At 42.4% G+C, this 19,458-nt stretch overlaps 1 protein-coding gene across 5 annotated transcripts in view; it reads right to left on the reverse strand.

Moving 5' to 3' along the window:
* The window catches only part of ARHGEF7 (Rho guanine nucleotide exchange factor 7), a 105,021-nt gene that overhangs the window by 65,355 nt on the left and 20,208 nt on the right, over nt 1–19,458 (reverse strand). The window contains exon 1 of one of the 5 annotated variants that reach the window (XM_042866651.1): nt 550–633. The exons of the other annotated variants lie outside the window; for them this stretch is intronic. Coding sequence (XP_042722585.1) covers nt 550–555 — 6 coding nt within the window. The 5' untranslated portion in view covers nt 556–633. Of the gene's footprint in view, nt 1–549; nt 634–19,458 lie in introns of those variants that run through there. 5 annotated transcript variants of the gene reach the window in all.

The following is a 19,458-nucleotide window of genomic DNA, read 5'->3' on the forward strand; positions in this document are numbered from 1 at the left end:
CCCACCAGCAGATCCACAGCCCCGCACCCATCCTCCAGCAGCCTACAGGACGGAGAGGTTGCTGCCCCAGGAGAGAGAACGGAGCATTGGGAAGCAGCTGAAATGGAGCAGTGAAAGCTTTTGTGGAAGCTTTTAAAAGTAACCACATCACAGGCTGACAAACACCAAAGGATCATCTGCTGCTAGCATCTCCCAATTGGCAGACAGCCCGAGGATCCCATGGTCGCAGGCAGAGCTGACAGGCACCAAGCAGTTCCCGCTTGCATTAACTAAGTCAGATAACTTCCACCAAGTTTCACTGTGCTACAGATAGTTCAAAGGAGTACTTGTAAAGAGTATTTGAAACAGTGGCCCTGAGCCTAAAAAAGAATGGAAATAGACACAGGCACCTGCATTGACGTTGAATCAGAAAGGTACTGGGGGGAAGGGGTCAGGCAGAGGGGGAGAGAATTATTAAAAAGGTACATTTAAGAAAAACATTATAAACTATAGCTAAAACTTACAGAAATGTAAGAAATAATCATAACCACAACTACATTTTCAGCTCACCTTCATTCTGAGCTTGGTTTCAGCCAGGGCTCTGCCAGGCCAGCTAAGCAAAGCACAGCAGGATGCGAGTGTGCCCCGTTTCCTGTTGTGCTGGGACTATGAGGGACCCAGGAGGAGCTGATTGGGCCTTACAATGTGTTTGAGGTCGTAAAAAATGCCTGTATCCAGGGTGTGCATCCAATCTGCCCCACAGGAAGCAGCACAATGAGAGGATAAGACAAATGTTTGCTTCCTTGTGGTTTTATATAGAGCCATTCCAACAGGAAGCCTCGGCACTGTCACAGCCAGTAGGTCGTTTGTTTTTTAATGAAAGGGCCACGACATCCTCATGCTGATTTCATAGTACACCCAAGAAGCCCTTCCAACTAAACGAAATTATCTCAAGATGTTTCATGAGGAGCTTCGTGGGATTTCTAGAGAAGAGGGATAACTGCAGGTTTTCACAATAAGTCGCGTGTGTGATGGACTGCCTTCTCCGTCCTGCTATTTACATGCAGACCTAAGAGCTGACCCTTGAAACATCTCATCTGGATCTGAGAGTCCCTCAGCAGCTTCTCCCTTCAGCATGGCCAGAAGGACATCCATGCAGTACTTTGGTAACTGACAGAGCCAAGGCTGAATTTTGAGATGCGAGTAATGAGCTCAGTTATTTTCATATTGCACACCGTTACCAAAACAAAGCCTGCACATTAAATTACTTCCCATGACAGCAGTATAACCCACTTTTCAAACTGCAGAAACATAGCATGAATTCAGACTTGCACATCCTTGCCATAGCTCTTAGAACCTAAATATGCAAACAAAATATATTAGCTCGAGAATAACTCCACTGTCTTTTAAACATTGTGTGACAGGCATATACAGACACTAAGCAAGTCCACATGGAAAAATACTTCCAGCGCATCTTTCCCTGCTGCACAGGCAAACAACTCTGCAGACACACCACCTGCAAGGATGTTTTACCCTCCCATTCATCCACCCCCTACCTTCCCCCACGACACTTAGGGATAACATCAGTCAGGATGTGACTGTGCAACTGCATAAGTCATGCTGCATCAGGACACAGATAAGCCAAATCCTTCTAGCAAAAGATTTAAAGCAAATAAACATCGGCCCTTTGATTTCAAATTCCACAGAAGTGACCACAAGCAAATATGCCTTTTAAGTATTAACATAAAGCATAACATAACATAAAACATAAAGTATTAAATGAAGGTAAGAGCAGGACTATGCTATGAAACTCCTTACAGTAAATAAAAGTTCACTGGAAATCAATGAACTCCAGAAGGTGAGCAGACCGATTCCCCTTACACCTCTTACTCAGGAACAGGAAAACAGGTCAATAACATCATTCTCATGTTATTCTCTCTCCTCTCCTATGTTTCAACATCTCACCTATCAATCTCCTGGACACATGCTATATTCTAAAGCAGATCTGATCAAACTGCCTTGCATTATGCGCAGCACTACACGCACCCCCAGGAGCACAGCAGCCCTTTCGGTCACAGCCAGCAGATTTGCTGCAGCTAAAATTTCAACAGGAAGCAAACTTTCCCGTCAATTATATAATGGCCTCTCCTGAGCAATTAATGAAATGTTAAACAACGTGAGCAGGTATCAATGCAGCAAATACCCTTTAGGAAGATGTATGTTAGATGGTAATTCTTCATTTATAATTGTATTAGAGGCTATTAATTAGACAGTTCTCAAATTCATTTCATAGGAGCTATATTGATTTTCCCATTAGTGATGTTCCCTAAACATCAAGCTAAATGCCTCAGAGATCCATTTCACCCATGTAATGGTTTTCAGCTACTAAATCCATACTCTCATTTCACAGCACAACTGACTTCTGTATCCATCTACTTAAATCCCAATGCATAAATAAGGGCCACAGTAATAAACTCAGGTCATTCTAAACCACTTGAGCTGTCAGCCCTTGGTGAGAGGAGAACTCTGTTCAAAAGGTGTTTATGACCTAATCTTAATGAAATAAAACCAACACAGGAATACTCATCCTTTATATTCCTGAGAAGCAGTATCCACTGAAGTCACAAACACACTGGCAGAGGAATAAGAGAAAGAAAAAAAATGAAAATAAGGTCAGGTAAGAGCAAACTAAGCAATACCAAAAATGTCCAGCAATGACTTGCTTTCAAATTAACCATCTTCAAGGCCTGCTGATGATAAAAAGTTGAGAAGATTGGCTGATGCACCTGAAGACTGTGCTACCATTCAGCAAGACCTGGACAGATGGGGAAGTTGGGCAGGGAGGAACATGATGAGGCTTAACAAGTGCAAGTATAGAATACTGCACCTGGGGAGGAATAACTCTACATGCACCAGTACAGGTTAGGGGATGATCTACTGGAAAGGAGCACCTCACAGTAAGACAAGTTCACATACTGGTGAAGATAAAAGGGTTGTTTTAAATATGTATTTCCTTGCTAGACTAATGCTTCAAACTTACTGTACAGGATTCTCAGCAGACATTAACATTTCAAACATCTGACGAAGATAGCAGCTTTTTTTAAAGCCCAGCACTGTGAGCAACAGCAGCTAATTTAGGGACAGCCCTGCTATCTGTGAATCACAGATAGGCTGCCACTGCTGACCTACCCCTACAACAAGCTATGACCTCCAGGCTGTGTGTTCCAAACCAGCAGGACACTTCCTAGCTCAGCTCGGTGGCCTAGGGCTCCCTGTGTAAAAGATTAGAAGAACATTGGCTTGCTCCCCCGGAGGAAATGGAAGGAAATGAGCAGGGTCTCTGCATCACCTGCGGGGTTTGGCAGCAAGCAGCATGACCACATGCAATGCGTCATCCCACCTGCTCCTGGCAGACAGACCACAGTGCTTTTGGCCATGGGAGCACAGAGAAGTGAACAGCAGGGAAAAAGGAGGAAAAAAAATAAAAATCTTTCAGTGAGGAAATAGTGACCTTCACGAACAAGAACCTCCAGCAACTCTTTTAGTTCCACCACTACCCCGGTGTGCTCCTGCCCACAGCAGCTGGCGAGGGGCCGCTAAGGCCACGGCTGTGTTTCACCTCCTTGTGATTAACCCTCACACACTCAGAGCGCATAGGTAAGCCTGCAGGCAAAGCACCGATGTCTTTGTTCATTCCAACGGTGGGTCAACAGTGAGGGAGCTCAGCCTCACTCAGCCGTTATGCAGCAGCTGGTTGAGAGCAGGGAATTATCATCTGAAAGCTGCGGCAGTAAAAGGGGAGATAAGGAAAGCAGGGAGCTATGACAACAGGGAGGAAGGGGAGGGGGGAAGGGGAAGAAGATTACAGCATTCTGGAGATTTGTATGATGCATACAGTCGCCCAAACTGTAATACACAGCACAAGGGAAAGCTAAATAAATCAAGTCGTTTGACAAATTAAAAGTAAGACAAATAACTGGGAGAACAGATCTGCAGCATGGGGTTTCCGGGCTATTTGTAACAGTTCACGAGGGAAATCAAAACTCAGTGGTAAAGAACGTATAAAGATTCAGATCTGAAATAAAATTTATTGCTCATATAAACGTATTCCTCAAAACCAAAAGAGCTTAATTGTACTACGAGCACCACATCACATAAATAGCTTTAATCTCTACAATGAATAATACTTTAAAAACCTGTTATCTACTAGAGCAGGCACTGGCAGTAAAAGCATATACAAGTGGCACACCTGTGTGTACAGATGGCACGCATTCATCTGAATACACAAATTTGAAAAGGATAAAGGTTAAAGAAATTTTGTTTAGATTTCCTGAAGATGTACTAAAGCTTTCCATCTCCATTTCCGTTCTGTCCCACAACCAGCTGAGAGGCACTAAGGATTCACTTCAAATACCATATAACATTCCACCCAAGCCACTGCTTCAAAGGCAACATCTAAATATCACCAGAACTAAGCACACAGGTTTTCACAAACCCCAGAAAAAATTACATGGCAAACAATCTGCACAGAAATATTAGATTCCTTTTTGAAGATGAGCTATACAATTCCCGGGATTACCCGAATTTTGTATGTTTTTAAACACAAAACATGGCAATTTAGCATCTTCAAATGAATTCCAAAAGGATTTTTTAGTAAGAAAGTTACAGAACCTTGTACTTTAAAGTATAGGCTTTTAGCAGTAGCCAAAAATATTTAATTTAAAAATAAATACAGGAGTGCTAGCGACACCTGCATGCGTTTTTCATTTACAAGCAGAGCTTGCTCCATTTCTACCTGCACAGGTAAATGAGTAGTACAGCTATCACTACCCATCCTAAGTCACTTTCAAATCACAGTGTCAGGGATGGGAAGGGGCCTCGAAAGATCATCTGAGTCCAATCCTCCTGAGCACCTGAATTATCCTGTACATTTTAAATCTTAAAAGATATTACGCACTGATAAACTCTTGTCACTGGGGAGCAGAGTGGAAAAGGAGAGTCATTTAGTGACATGTAATATTAGTAAAATGATGGAGTCACACGGACTTCAGGAAGCTCCCACTCTTCGATCTCCAGATAGAAGTTGTTGAAATGAAACTACCAAACAAAATTTCATCAGGACACCAAAATGGAGATTTCTTGGTGAATGCCAACACAACGGATTAGAATGGATCCTTATGCAACTCCTTTGTTTCAGCTAAACAAGATGCAGTGTCCACGAAGAGAGCTGTCTCAGCAGGGAAGGAAACTCAGACAGAAGCATTCCTGAAGAAAGACTCAGCCTGGTAAAGCTCACCTTTATTTCTCATATATAGAGACAAGAACTATGTAAAGCTCTTTCCTAAATAAGGAAACACAGCTGTGGACATTCAGGTCAAAATGCACAAGGAATACTCTCTAAACAACCTAACCAAAAAAGCCTATAAATTACAGGCTTGGAAATACAGATAGCACTGCTATGAAGTTTCATTATTGCTTTCACAAGTGGAAGAGCAACTAACTCTCAATCCAGCATAGACTGCCAACACATCTGACACTGTCACACAGTTATACACAGTGGGGGAAAACCACAAGAGAAAGGTAAAGGTTATTTTACTGAACTCTAAGTTGTTTTTCTTTCTCTAAGTGAGAACTAAAAAAATCCACTCTCTCCATCTCCCAGTTTCTAACAACAAAAGCACTAAAGATATTTGAAGGAACTGAGGAGTAAAAACTGCAGTGCATGCCAAGTGAAGGGCTCAAGCATGCGTGCATGTAACAAAAAAGCACTGTACAAAATAATACCATTTTCTGATGTCTGAGATCAGGTGCTCAGTAACCCAAGTTACACAATTTCCTCAGTTTGAGGATGTCAGTGAGCTCACAGAAGTGCCTTCAAGAAAGCGCAGCAAGTTTTCTCTAGAATGTCAAAGAAATTTTCTTCTTCAAAAGCAATATCATCCAGCCCTATAAAAGCAGAATGCAAGTGTTTCTGAAGCTCCTATCAGCACAGCCCTGCTGTAAACAAACTGCAGTGTATCAGCTATATTTGGCTTAAAAAATAATAATAATAAAGGCTTCTAATCTCAGTGTTTTAGACATCACAGATGACAAACTAACACAGCACGGAAGGATGTGAGCGGAGCAGAAGCCAAAGCTGTAAATGGGACTGAATGCAGTGCCGTAATTAAGAAGCCCAGGCCAAATTTTATAAACAAGCAGACAAAGCAAACAATAAAGCACACAGAACTACCAGGAGACCTCTCAAAATAAATAGGCTGCAGGAAAAGAAGGCAGTTTCTAGCTCCTGCTTCTCTGAGAACAATGCTAACATCTACTTGAGGGCTGTTCCTTTCATTTCGAGAATAGCTGCTTATACTCAAAACCATTTTCTTCTCCCTTATATGAATGTATACAAATCAATGCAGCAGGATAAAGCCGGTCAAGTCAGTTGTGTTTTCAGGCCTTTGTATGTTTGAATCAGTCTGTAACTAACTAGTAATTGCTTAAAAAAAATTACATGGGAGATTCTGGTCTTCTACATTCCTAGGATGTCTGTAGCAATAGCGACCAGTGTAACTCCACAGTCCTTGTCAGATGGATGGATGCAGGTCACTGCAGTGGCTGAGCTTTCTTCCTTTTTAAAAGTCATTCTTTCCATATCCTCTATTTCAGATCCTTGTTTGGCACCTATTTTCATACCAATTCCATCCAACACCCCCACAAAGAAACAGCATGGAGAATGCAAGCACCCCTGAGTTACAGTTTAGAGGAAATGCACCATGTCCTGAAGTATTATGTAAAGCTTACAGGCAGATCTGCACCTTCTTGCCTGCAACAAGAAAGCTTCATACTTTCAAGTAGCCATAAGAGAACCTGCAAACTCCTTCCTGCCCTGATATACAAACAAGTGAATGAATCTAATGTTACTTTGCAATCCACGCATCACAGCTGCATATCATTTCATGGCTTTTTTTTTTTTTTTTAATCATTTAAATATTAAGCTAGAAAGAAACAAGTTAAGAAAAAACTTCAAAGGAAAAAGAACGCAAGAAATGGCTCTTCACATTTCAACTCTGGGCCAACACTTCACCCTAACTGAAAATATAAAGAGCAATGAAAGCGAAGATTGACCCCAGAGCAGGATCACATGCAATCAGTGCAGGAACTGAGATGACTGGACAGCAATAAATGAGAATCACTTAGGACTTCAGAAGCCAACTGCCCAATTGGGCTGAAGACTAGAGCAAATTCAGCCCTCTGAATAGGTTTTGAAGGCTGATAGTCAGCATGAATATTCCACAGAAAGAATTCAATTTTGAAGAGTCAAACTACCATTTGCCAATGCCTGAATTCCATAGCGACACTGAATTTTATCTTTTAAGGCTCCAAATCAACTGAGTATTAATGAAAAGGGAGACAATATATTCAAGATACCTGAAGCTAAGGATTTCAAATACTATGTACTGAAATGTTAATATTTGATTTACTTTCTAAAACAAAGTACGTATCAGCTGAATTGTAAACACTTCCATTTTCTTACAGAAAAACACAGGAAGGATGGCTTACCACAACTGATCTCAGATGCCTTCTGTCTAGATTCATATTCTGCCAACAATTCTCAAATGATTTCTCCAGTATCAACTCAATATCAAAAACCTTACTGTACAGAGTGGGAAGAGTGCTATGTAATGAAGCCAAGTACCTCATTTACATCATGAAAAAATCTGCAGAAAAAGTAGGAAAAACAGTTTATTTTGATCCAAAACACGTAGCGTTACCTGTCCTATCTGTAATCCAGACCTCCGCTTGCAAAACAGAGATAACAGTAGCTAAATACCAGGTTAAGTCACTACCATAATGTATAGCGAAACCACAGACTTCCAACACCAGTGTTTAGACAGAGCAGGGCAGAAGGTAAGAGCTGGAAGTGGAGGAGGGAGGTGTTACAGAAGAGTCATTTTACTGGAAAAGACTTTGTACTACATGAGGTTATCACCTTCCCTCTTAAAATAGCCTGCTGGCTGTTTTACTACAGCACCACATGATTTAACCACAACTTAAAGGCAACCACGTGCTCACGTGTCATCTGGAACAAATGCACACAGCCAAGTGATCAGATGATGCGCAGATTCAGTATCAGTGGTGGAAGAGCCACAGACAAGGCACAAGCCACAAGAACAGTCCCACTGACCTTAAACTAGCACCACATTTAGCCTGCTGCTCATCAGCATGCAGAAGCACTTCACATACACACTTGTTTTGTTTTTCAAATAAAGGTATTAACTGCCAAAACAGGAAAATGCTTGTATAGTCAGATGTGTACTAGAAGCTAAAGGAGGTAGACTGGAGGAGAATGGGTTTTGACATTTCTAGCATAGGTCAGAGTTTGAGTAAACATGCTAAGAATGCATAAGTTTGGGGGAAAAAAAGTGGGAAGAAAAAGGAAAAGTAGCCTAGAAATTCAAGAACAACAAAAAACAAGGGAGTGATACCATCTTTCAGCTCAGAGAGAATTTATCAGAAATCTCAATTGCTTCCTGAATATACCATGGAAAGCACCAAAATAAAGAGCAAAGGCTTACTGAATTTCCATAGGCATGTTGAAGCCTCCATTTATAATCAATGGAAGAAAAACAGTAAGTCTGCAACATTTAGCTGAAATGAGCTAGCCTGAAAAAAAAAAAAAAGAATGAAAGTTTAAGCTGGATCCAAGCTAACCCGTTTTGACACTTTCGTTTCAAAATCCATTAACCGCTCTGAACCATGCACATCCTCTGAGCTACAGCTCCTCTGAAGTGGGCCCTTTGCTAGTCACAGCCTGCAGTTCTGATTTCAGCAAGCACAAACGCTGTTAACAAAGTCCAGGGCTGGATCTCTCCGTCTCTTCCAGTCACCTGCAATAACATTATCTGGGATCACCCACCATTTCTAGGCTGCAGGGTGACCTCATTGCAGCCTTTCAGTACCTAAAGGGAGCCTACAAACAGGAAGGGAATCAACTCTTTGAAAGGGTGATAACTGCAGGACAAGGGGAAATGGTTTTAAGTTGAGGGAGGGAAGATTTAGGTTGCATGCCTGGGGGAAATTCATTACAGAGAGAGTGGTGAGGTGCTGGAACAGGCTGCCCACAGAGGCTGTGGATGCTCCATCCCTGGAGGTGCTCAAGGCCAGATTGGATGGGGCCCTGAGCAGCCTGGTCTAGTATTAAATGGGGAAGTTGGTGGTCCTGCCTGTGGCAGGGGGGTTGGAGATTTATGATCTTTGAGGTCCCTTCCAACCCGGGCCATTCTGTGATTCTAAAGCACAGAACTTTATTTGGGAGCCAGGGACAAGTTCCACCATCTCTGCTCTGCGTCAGTCACCACTCCAGATGCAAAGCTGGGTTAGCTGCCTGAGCAGCAGCTGGACAGCTAGAGGGCCCAGCATCTTCATGCAAAGAACATCAAACGCCAAAGACTATTAACCACAACAGACTGCACCTTGAGGCCATCCAGCAGCAGCCAGGAAAGACGAATCATCCTTGCCAAGGGTGAGGCAGATACCTAAGGGCAAGAAACACTTCACAGCCTCAAGTAAACCCTTCTGACTCAGTTTCAAAAGCCCACAGATCAGCACACAGTTTGAAATAGGGAATCTCCCTTACTCCCATCTCCTACGACCTCACACACGTTTAACACAGGATTCATCAGACTCCCACAGCAATCTCATTCTAACAGCTGACATGGCAAAAAAACAAAATGCATCCAGCAAGAAGTAGGAAGCTTGCAGCAACTTTCATGAGCTAAACGAGCCCAAAATAGGACCACATTAGCACCCAAGCTAACATGTGGGAGGGAAGCATTAAACATTTTGTCTGTCAAAGGAAGAAGACTCACTTGAGGCAAGAGGAAGAGTCACAGGTCAGGTATTTTCCAACAGGGAAAACTAGCTGCAGCCTCCCCTATTCTAATTATCCAACATCACACCAGCACTGGGCAAGAGATTTCTTTACAAAATGCACACTTGCAGTCTATGGAACTTGGGATTTTTTTTAACATGTATTTCCAAAACTCCATAAAAGATGGCCTATAGCAGATTGCAAACAACAACAAAAACAAAATCCATATCAATTTTTCTGTTTATCCATAGTAGTACCCGGGGATGCAAGCTGAAGGAAATAAAGAGAACTTTTCCAAGACACTAGCTATTGCAGTTGTAAGATTCTGGCTCACCAGCCAATGGCCTTGGGTATCCCAGCTGGCAGAGAGAACTGAAGGCATTGCTGTGAGCAAACAGTCTCAGCAGTATGATCTTCACTACTCCTCCCAGTAACACAACCACAGGCATTCAGACCTTTGCAAAGCAGGGTCCCGAATCCAGCTGCCTACTTACGCACACCCTACCTCACCACCACTGCCTGGGCCCTGACCTGGCATCCTGAGCCACTGGGCAGCGCTGGGCTTCTTCATCAGGCAGAACAGAGCAAGCTTAGGCCACCTGGTAACAGTTTGGTTACAGTGTGACAAAGCATTTGTCCCAATCCTGCCAGTTGTGGTTCACCCTAGCAGCAAGGCAGCAGTTTAGCACCACCCAGTCATTCACTCACCGTCCCCACCTGGAATTAGGAAGAGAGAGACTTGGAAACAAAATACAGCTTTCACGTGAATGCACCAGCTAAACAGAAGAGGAAAATGGAAACAAAATCACAATGCTAACAATACATGCGTCCTCAACTCAATCACTCACCACCCTCAGACCTGCCATCAGCATGAGGTTTCGCCACTCCAGCCAACCCCAGAGAAGAGTCCAGTCACCTACCTGCAGCATTATGGCCGTAAGTACCATGGTGCTAGGCAGTGCAGGGTAACCCCTGCCTAATTCAGGAACCCATGCAGGCCCCACCTCATGCCATCATGGCAGCAGCCCAGCCCCAGGTGCACTCTCACCACTCAGAAACAACCAACATCTCTGTGCAGGTGACACTGTTTCAGATACTCATCTCTTCTTTAAGTAGAAGGAAGAGTCAACACATCCACCAGCAGCTCACATAGATTCCAACTTTTTTCTTGGTTACTTTTTCTTGCAAAAATTAGTGTTAATGACCGACTGTTTCCTTTAAATACTTTTCTCCCAGGTATTACTGTAAAGCTGGTTATCTCCATGCCAGAATTCACAGGAGAGTCAATGAGACTGATCAAATGTATCTCTGTGACTTACCAGCCCCAAATGATACCTGTCAGCTTAAGAGAAGCCGGACACCAGATTGAAATGTTAAGAATAGCACACAATATTGTACTTGACACAGAAGGAGGATTGGAAGGCAGCAAACACAAGCTTATAGAGATCTAGGAAAAGGGAGAAGGGAAGGAGTCAAGAGAAGTGCAGACCAATAAAGCCAGTGCCTAAGCCTGATAAACTGACAAGAGCTGTAACAAAGAGCAGTAACAGATAGAATGGTTTGAGCTGGAAGGGACCTCTTAAAGGCCACAGAATCACAGAATGGCCAGGGTTGGAAGGGACCTCAAAGATCATAAATCTCCAACCCCCCTGCCACAGGCAGGACCACCAACTTCCCCATTTAATACTAGACCAGGCTGCTCAGGGCCCCATCCAATCTGGCCTTGAGCACCTCCAGGGACGGGGCATCCACAGCCTCTGTGGGCAGCCTGTTCCAGCACCTCATCACTCCCTGTAAAGAACTTAAACTCTAAAAGCCATCTAAGTCCAACCCTCCTGCAAAAACAGGGACACCTAGAGCCCAATCAAGGTACTCAGAGCCCCATCCAACCTAGCCTTGAATGTATCCAAGAACGACATCCACCACCTCCCAGGCAACCTGTTTCAGTCCCTCACGACCCTTATCACAAAAAACTCGTTCCTTATATCTCACCTGAACATTGAGTTAAAAAAAATACTCCCTGTGAAAACTCAGAAATACTCATGAAGAAACAACAGCTATTCACAAACAATTGGTTTTTGCTAGGAAGAGATCGTCTAAGTGTCCAAGAAGGATCCTATTTAGGACCTACAGTACTCAACAGACATCATTTCACAAAAAGCTTATAGTGAACACTGCTGGGATATCTAATCATTCAGGTTAATCGCTACCTTATTCATAACAAATAGCTACCATAGAACCTTAGAGGTGACCAAATATTACAATGGCAAGTGAAATCCAGTGCTAACAACAGTAGGACCCCACTGAAAGGAGGGTGGAGGAGTCTTCACTATTAAAAAAATGTTCTGCAATAGCTATTCCCATTGACAAATACAAGAGGGACAGTCACTTAATAACACCAAATCAGCCAAATCATGAAATTCTAAGGAAACAATGCTGGAAATAAATAGGAAAGATTGAAACAACAAATTAATGGCATTTGTCATTTCCATACTACCTCCACAATTTAAAAATCATTCTGGTCCATCATCACATGGCAAAATGCAACAGGACACAGATGCAGTAAGGTTGTTACTGTGCCATATGAAGTCACATACAGCATGGAGAAGGTCATCTATAACGTAAGAACAAGAGTACCTGTTGGCATCAGCTGCAGCAGCTGTACAAACAAAAGGAAGTTTTTATAAAATGCATAAGCAAACCATGGAACTCATTGCCATGGGATGTTGAGGTAAAAAGAAAAAAGCTCAAAATAGCTTCAGAAGGCTTTAGAAAAAGCTACAGAAGTCCATCAAGCTACTAAAAACACTGATACATCCATCATCTCTGTCGACAATTGCCTCCTGTCAACTAAAGGTCCAATCCTGACTCAGGGCACCCCATGGCTGTACCCCACGTGCCTCCACATTTTCTACATGATCAGCTCACTGAAACATTTAGATTTCAGTAGTAAGAAGACAGGCAAGAAGAAACAACTCCACGTGTATCACTGTGCCACTATGGTGAGACTATGGTAGAGAATAGCAATGATAGTTTGTTATTAAAAGGTGTCGCGTGGTATGTTGACACATTTTGGGTGTTTTGTTCCCCCCCTCATTTAACCTTTGCTATTTAAATATCTCAGTCTGCACAGCCAACAGAGTTGAGTTGAAGCATTTGTGAGACTTCTGCAAGTGAGACTTCTGCTGGCAGCTCACTAATTTCTTTGATACATCAATGTGAAGTACAATGTATGATGAAGGATGTGGCTTCCAGAGCAACTGAAACACCTAGACGGAAATACTTAAAAGTGAAGTTGCCATTCACATAACACTTTGAGAAGAAAGGATACCAATTGAATTGCACAAAGCTACCACATTTTAAGAAACACTACATCTGAAGTCACTGTAAGGCCATAAACAGCTACAATATTCTGTCATTTAGCATGAATCAAAACCAGCCAAAATAAGAAAATTCATAACCCTTATTTAGACTGCGATCTCCATTATAACATGGCCAAAAAACATCTGAAACTCACACTGAGGACACCAATGTGACCGACACCAATCAGCCTTAAGACCTCCCCACCTTTTGACTGAGATCACAGAAGGTCCTGGTGATCTCCAGAGAGCCACACCGCACTGCAAACAGAATCCAGCCTCACAGGAGTTCAACACAAAAATGAGCAAGATGCTCTGCACACAGCAAAAGCAGGCATCACATCAAGCAACGCCCAAGGTGATGTCCTCTCACATTCCTTGTTTCTTAAGGCAAAGGTGGTATCAGCTGTTAATATCTAGCTTAGCTACAGAAGGGGCAAAAGCTTTTCTTGTCTAAGCATCCCAAAAATACAACCCATGACATAAAGATGTTACCAGAACTGCAACTTACGCTGTGTTTAAAGCCTACTGCAGCTTGTGCCTCAAACTGTCCAAACACAACAGACAATGCTTCTCTGTTACCTATAACTGGGCAAACAGGGAAACTAGGCTGAAGGCACAAAGCTGAGGCACTGTAGGGGTTGCTCCTGGAGGAGGAAACAGTTTTCATTTGCAGGAATTTTTAATTCTGATTCAACTACAACAACAAAGGGCAACAGAAAGCAATGACAGCACGACTTCAAATTCTTGGCACATTCAGCAACTAAAAAGCCATCAGTGAGTATTCAGAAGCACAAAGTTACCACGTATACAGGGTGTGCTGTGTGTACCTGGAACGGTGACACTCACTTTCTGGGGAGTATCTTATTCAGCTATGTTTAAATCCAAATCTCATTTCAACAGTCACTGCATATCTTCCTCTTTCTCAATCAAAAAGCAACAAATGTCTGCAAACTGACAACTTTCCCAACGCCCATATTTTCTCTCAAATGAATGAGAAGTGACACCAGATACTGCAAGCAGGAAGAAAGGAAGCAATATGATAACGCAGCTGAGTAAAATATGCAGTTCCAGGTTGAAGAACTAAGCAAATCTTTCCAATATGATGTTCCACAAACATCAGAAAACAAGCAATTCTGCTTTGTTGGATCCACATCTTTAACAGCCTCCAGTAACATTATCTCAAAAAGCTGTTGTCTCAGACATGTTATGCATACAAGACAACACTAAGAAGTTGACTCATATTCAGAGGAATACATTTAAGTTCTTTCAAAGGTGAGAATCTTTTCACTTACACTGCAAGAAACAGAATGCATGGCTGAACAGCCTAGGACAATACTGAGTTCTTAATATATCTCAACTCCTATGAACAATTCCAAGTGAATACACTGTTTTTATCCTCCTAGAAGTAACACCACATATTTGAAAGCTTCACTGTTGATAGTTATTAAAAAGCACTTTTCTTTCAGTTGAAGAACAGACTGAAAATGCTTATTTTGTCTAAGACAGTCAAGCCACCTTGGTTTTAACACCAGCCTTTGCAAGGCTTTCAAAATAGCTTGCCTTATTTTGTACAAAATTGGCATGTTATACAATACTGCACACCTGATACAGTAATAGACATACAGTATGTACTCCTTGCATTCAGTGCTTTGGAGCGTAATTAGTTTCAGAGTGGCCAGACAACAAACCCAGCTGTGAAGATTGCTCTTAAAGCATGAAGCAATAGCTTCCATTATGCCTTCTGGCAGCTGCAAAAGCAGTTTCTTCCAGAGACAGACATTCAAACTACAACCTATACTTTCTTTCTAAAATTTAATTACTACTTTCTGAGCTTGAGTTACTACAACATGCTTCAAAGGAAGCTGAAGCTGTGATGTGACTTCTGGACGGTACCAAAGCAATAGTTCTACTTTGTGACAACTCATCACCCTAACTACACAGTCTCATCCACCTAGTGTTTTCTGAGCAATTTAATCCATTAAGTCCTACATGACACCTTAGTACCTTTCAACACAAGGGTGTCTCCCTCCCAGTGCTATCTTGCTGCCTGCTGGCCAAAGAACTCAGTCCCAAACTTTTCCAACTCAGAAAGTAGGTGAGCAGCTGCGCTCTCTGCAAGCCGCTTGAGCAGAAAGTACTTCAACAATCAAAACAGCCAGCTCAACAACTCCAAAGGCAGGCTGCATCTGCTTCCGGAAATCCCCTCGGAGAGGCTGTTTTCAAAAGCCAGGAAAACAAAGGAGAGGAGTTTCACGTTATAAGGGAGATTTCACATTCTTCGTTAACATGCAGGAAGAGCACCTGAAGCTTCCTCTTTCAGAGTAAAAAGCTTCCATGTTCTACAACAACTGAGAGATGTACAAAGATGGAAACAACTTAATATTAAAATCATGCTTATTTCCAACAAAGCTCAGTGTACTTCAACTCAAGCATCGCCGCAGATACCTGATGGTAGACATGACCGTAAAGGTACAATTATTCCACTTTTCTGGTGAAACTTTATCTGGTGAAACTACTGGAATTCAGCTAGCAACAAGGCTGCTCTCTGATGAGACCTGCATTAACTACTATCAAGAACAAATCCAGACTCCAGGGCAATTACAGACAGCAATTAGGTGAAATTCAGTCTGGCTCCACAACTCTCAGTAGTGAAGCAAAAACACAAAGATCCTACTTGAAATGCTGAGCACTGTGGTACCAGTGCACTACCAGATGTCTGACAGGCCTTGCTACAAATCAGCAACCTTTCTGCAATCAGCATATTTTGGTTATTCTGCTGCAACACGTACTCTTTATACTTTAACAAATTCCTATGGCTGATTTGGGCCAATTCTGCGCTGCTCAAGCACAGATTCTCTCATTACAAGTCTGACTTCAGGCCAATTTAGCCTCTGCACAAGAGAAGTTTCATCCTCAAGTCACGTGCACCACATAAGGATATAAAATCCTGCCATGAATACACAACTGAAGTGTCAAGGCCAGCAGTCCCAAAAATGCTAACACTTCCCAGTATCAGATTTATTTTCTATTACGCTTTCTTAAAGTTCAAACATTCCCAACATTCTTCACGTAGTGCATTTGCCTCATGCCTTACCTTATTAACAGTATTTTGTACAGAAGGTCCCAACCCCATCATTACCAGCAATGAGACCAAGAAAACAATGCTTGCCAGGACTCAGCTTGTAGAAATCCAAACTTTCAGCTACCCTTGCTTTGCAGCACAGTTTTTAAGGGCTCTCTATTCTGTCACTTTATTTCTAAAACGTACCAGAAACTGTCCCCAAGAAAAAATAAAAATACCACCTAATTTTGATCAGCTAAAGACTCTCTGGCTTCACTTTGTTTTTCTTTACACTGGTCTATAAACACACACTGAAAAGATTGAGTGTGTTAGAGATTCACAGAGGACTCCACCTACAAAGGATGGGTCAGGCGCTAATGCCAGCAGAGGGAGCCCCTACGAGAAAGCAACTGCCCAACTCAAACATCAGCACAGAGAGCTAGACCCACAACTAAGGAGGCATGGTAAAGAAGAACGACAAAGCCAAGTCTGCATTTCACCTCATTTCAGGGAACAGATTTTCAGATGTCTGTGCCGTCTCCCTTTCCGTCTACACCTAGAGGGACATGCGTACCATGCAGCTCACAGGAGGTGCTTCTTTTGTTGACTGTCTAAGGAAGGTTCCGTGATTAACTTCAGCTGCAGTCCAGCAGACGGAGCTGGAAGCAACGGAAGGACAGTATCACAAAAGTTGCCTTAGCAAACCCCACGCCTTCCCAGACTGCTGTCAGCTACACAGTTGCCCAACAGTCTCTTGGACACTGCCAGACATGAAGCATCAGCCACACCTTCAGGAAGCCCATCGTTTGACCATATTCATAGTAGAGAAGTGTTTCCTAAGCACTCTTTGCTTTTGGCATTACTATGTTAGACAGGTGTAGTTCCCCACTGCTTCAGGGAACTGACAAGTACCACAGCCACCCTACAGTGAGCAGCAGAAAGAGATGGAAAAGTATCCTTCTCTTGAGCAGAGATGACACCTTCCCAGAGACCTGGAAAGCCAGGAATAAGACAGCTGACACTAGGCTAACATTGACAGAAAAAAGGAAACAGCACGCTAAACCACTAGTGAGAACATGCAGAAGGAAGGATCAGGACTGTAAGCCCCCTGACAAATGGGACAACAAAGCCAACAAGAAAGGGAGAATGGAAAAGTTGAAACAGAAACAGCTGTCAAGAGCTTAATGTATAAACCAAGTCATGTCATCCCTCTGCTTCAGTAACACAGCAGCTGAGCATGTGTGCACCTCTTCCAGCTCAGTGCACAGCAGAAACATGAGCTTTCCAACTGAAACTAGGACAGTTTCCTACAGAAAGCCAAGCAGCGACATATGATCACAAAGCACATACAGACGTATGCCAAACCTAAAAGCTTCTCTTCAGTTTTCTCAACATCTCAGTAGCATTCACCACTATGTTAGACTTGAGGGAAGCTTGGTATGCAAAAACTGCATTGTGGGCCTGAGATGCTTTTGTAGTGAAAAGGTAAGCAGCCACCCCACCCACTTTATAGCTTAAACCATCTTTTTTTTTTTTTTTTTTAAAACATCTGTGCAAAATAAGCCCCAACTAGATGCTCCAGTGCTTCCCTTCAGGAAAAAAAAAGTGACTGGATGAATGATGATAAATACTCCTGCTCACTTCTGTACCAAAGAGTATTTCCTGAGATCACAGATATCCCTAAAAGGCACATCTATATTTTCTTCCTCGGTCGCTGACAGCAGCTGTAAATAAAATTGCAATCATTCACTTAATTTTGAAAGACAGACTGACATCTGAAAATGGGATACTTCTCCCTGTAAGCAGTAATAACAAAAACTTAAAACATTAACTGTATTAACAAGCAAGCATAGGCAGGAAAGAAATGAACAAGCTGACAGACGTCAGCAAATCCAGAGAGCCCTCTAAGGTAGTTAATTAACTTAGGCCATAAATATTACCCAGATGTGGTCAATTCAACTATCAGTAGTTTACAGTATCAAAGCTAATCAGCTAATTACAACAACTATCTTAACAGTGAAGAATTGCTCTATCAGTTTCACTGTCAAGCACCAAAAATGCTTTAGCTGTATTTATAGATGAAAACTCCCTTTTGCAAAATGTTCCTGTGACACAAGATGTAGCCCATGGCAAAGGGTATGAAAATGCATTCGCTTGTAATTTCCTTTATGCTCTACTCACAAGCCTGTAGGGTGGATAGATTTACATGGCTTACTCTAAAGATGATTATATTAGTATAGATTAATATCCTGTTCCACACTTGTAGCGTAAGCACTTTCCTAAATGTTGGGTATCAATCTTGAGGAAGAAGTGGGATATTATTCCATCTCCACACACTTAAAACGTTTCAACATACAGAACAAAGAACCTGATGAAGTGACAGGAAGTGATGAACTACAATGTCATTCCTGCACTTAAGCTGCTTTTAGACTGCAAACAGCAATCAGTTAAGATGAACATTTTCAAAGGCACTCTATGGAATGGAGCTAATAAACATATAGAGCACACAAGAAAAATGTTCCAACACGTTTTGCATGTTAAACCACTTAAATGCTTCCTTCTACCTCTGTTTGTTGTTTCTGCTCATCTAAATAAAACTGCTTCTAGGCTTTGCCTGCTGACAGACTTCTAGAATTAGGAGCTCCCTTTTTTTTTTTTTCCCCTACACCTCATTTCTATTCATTACTTGAGAGACTACATGAGAGTACTGGAAGTAGGGGGCTGATGAATCCTCTTGTTTCTCTGTCTCCCATCAACTGAGTGAACTGAGAATATCTGAAGCACAAACTGACCTCAGCTGCAAAGTTATACTTTTTTTTGGTTGGGGTTGTTTCCCTGTCCTTCACAAACTAGCCCAATAACTTTGTGCTGACACACTCAGTAAAGAAGAGGAATAAGCAGCAGCAGTGTCTTAGTCTGGCAGTCCCCAACACACCTAAGCCATGCCAGAAGCCCACTGATGCCAAAAGAGGAGGCCCCAGTCCACTTCTTCCTCTGTTGTGTACTTTATGCCAGACACCAAGCCACTCCACTCTGGTTCAGTTTAGGGGGAGGGGTGGAAAGCAGTCATGATGGAAGAAATCAGATCCACCAGAGACTGGCAGGAAAGCACCAAACAGTGAGCCTGGCACTTCATCTAAAAATAAAGCAAAGGGTGTTTCTGCTCACACTTCACAAGAAATAAACATGAAACACAG

This window comes from Lagopus leucura, unplaced genomic scaffold (genome assembly GCF_019238085.1).
Source record: "Lagopus leucura isolate 7727_CA_CO unplaced genomic scaffold, USGS_WTPT01 Super-Scaffold_100001, whole genome shotgun sequence".
Classification (NCBI taxonomy): Eukaryota; Metazoa; Chordata; class Aves; order Galliformes; family Phasianidae; genus Lagopus; species Lagopus leucura.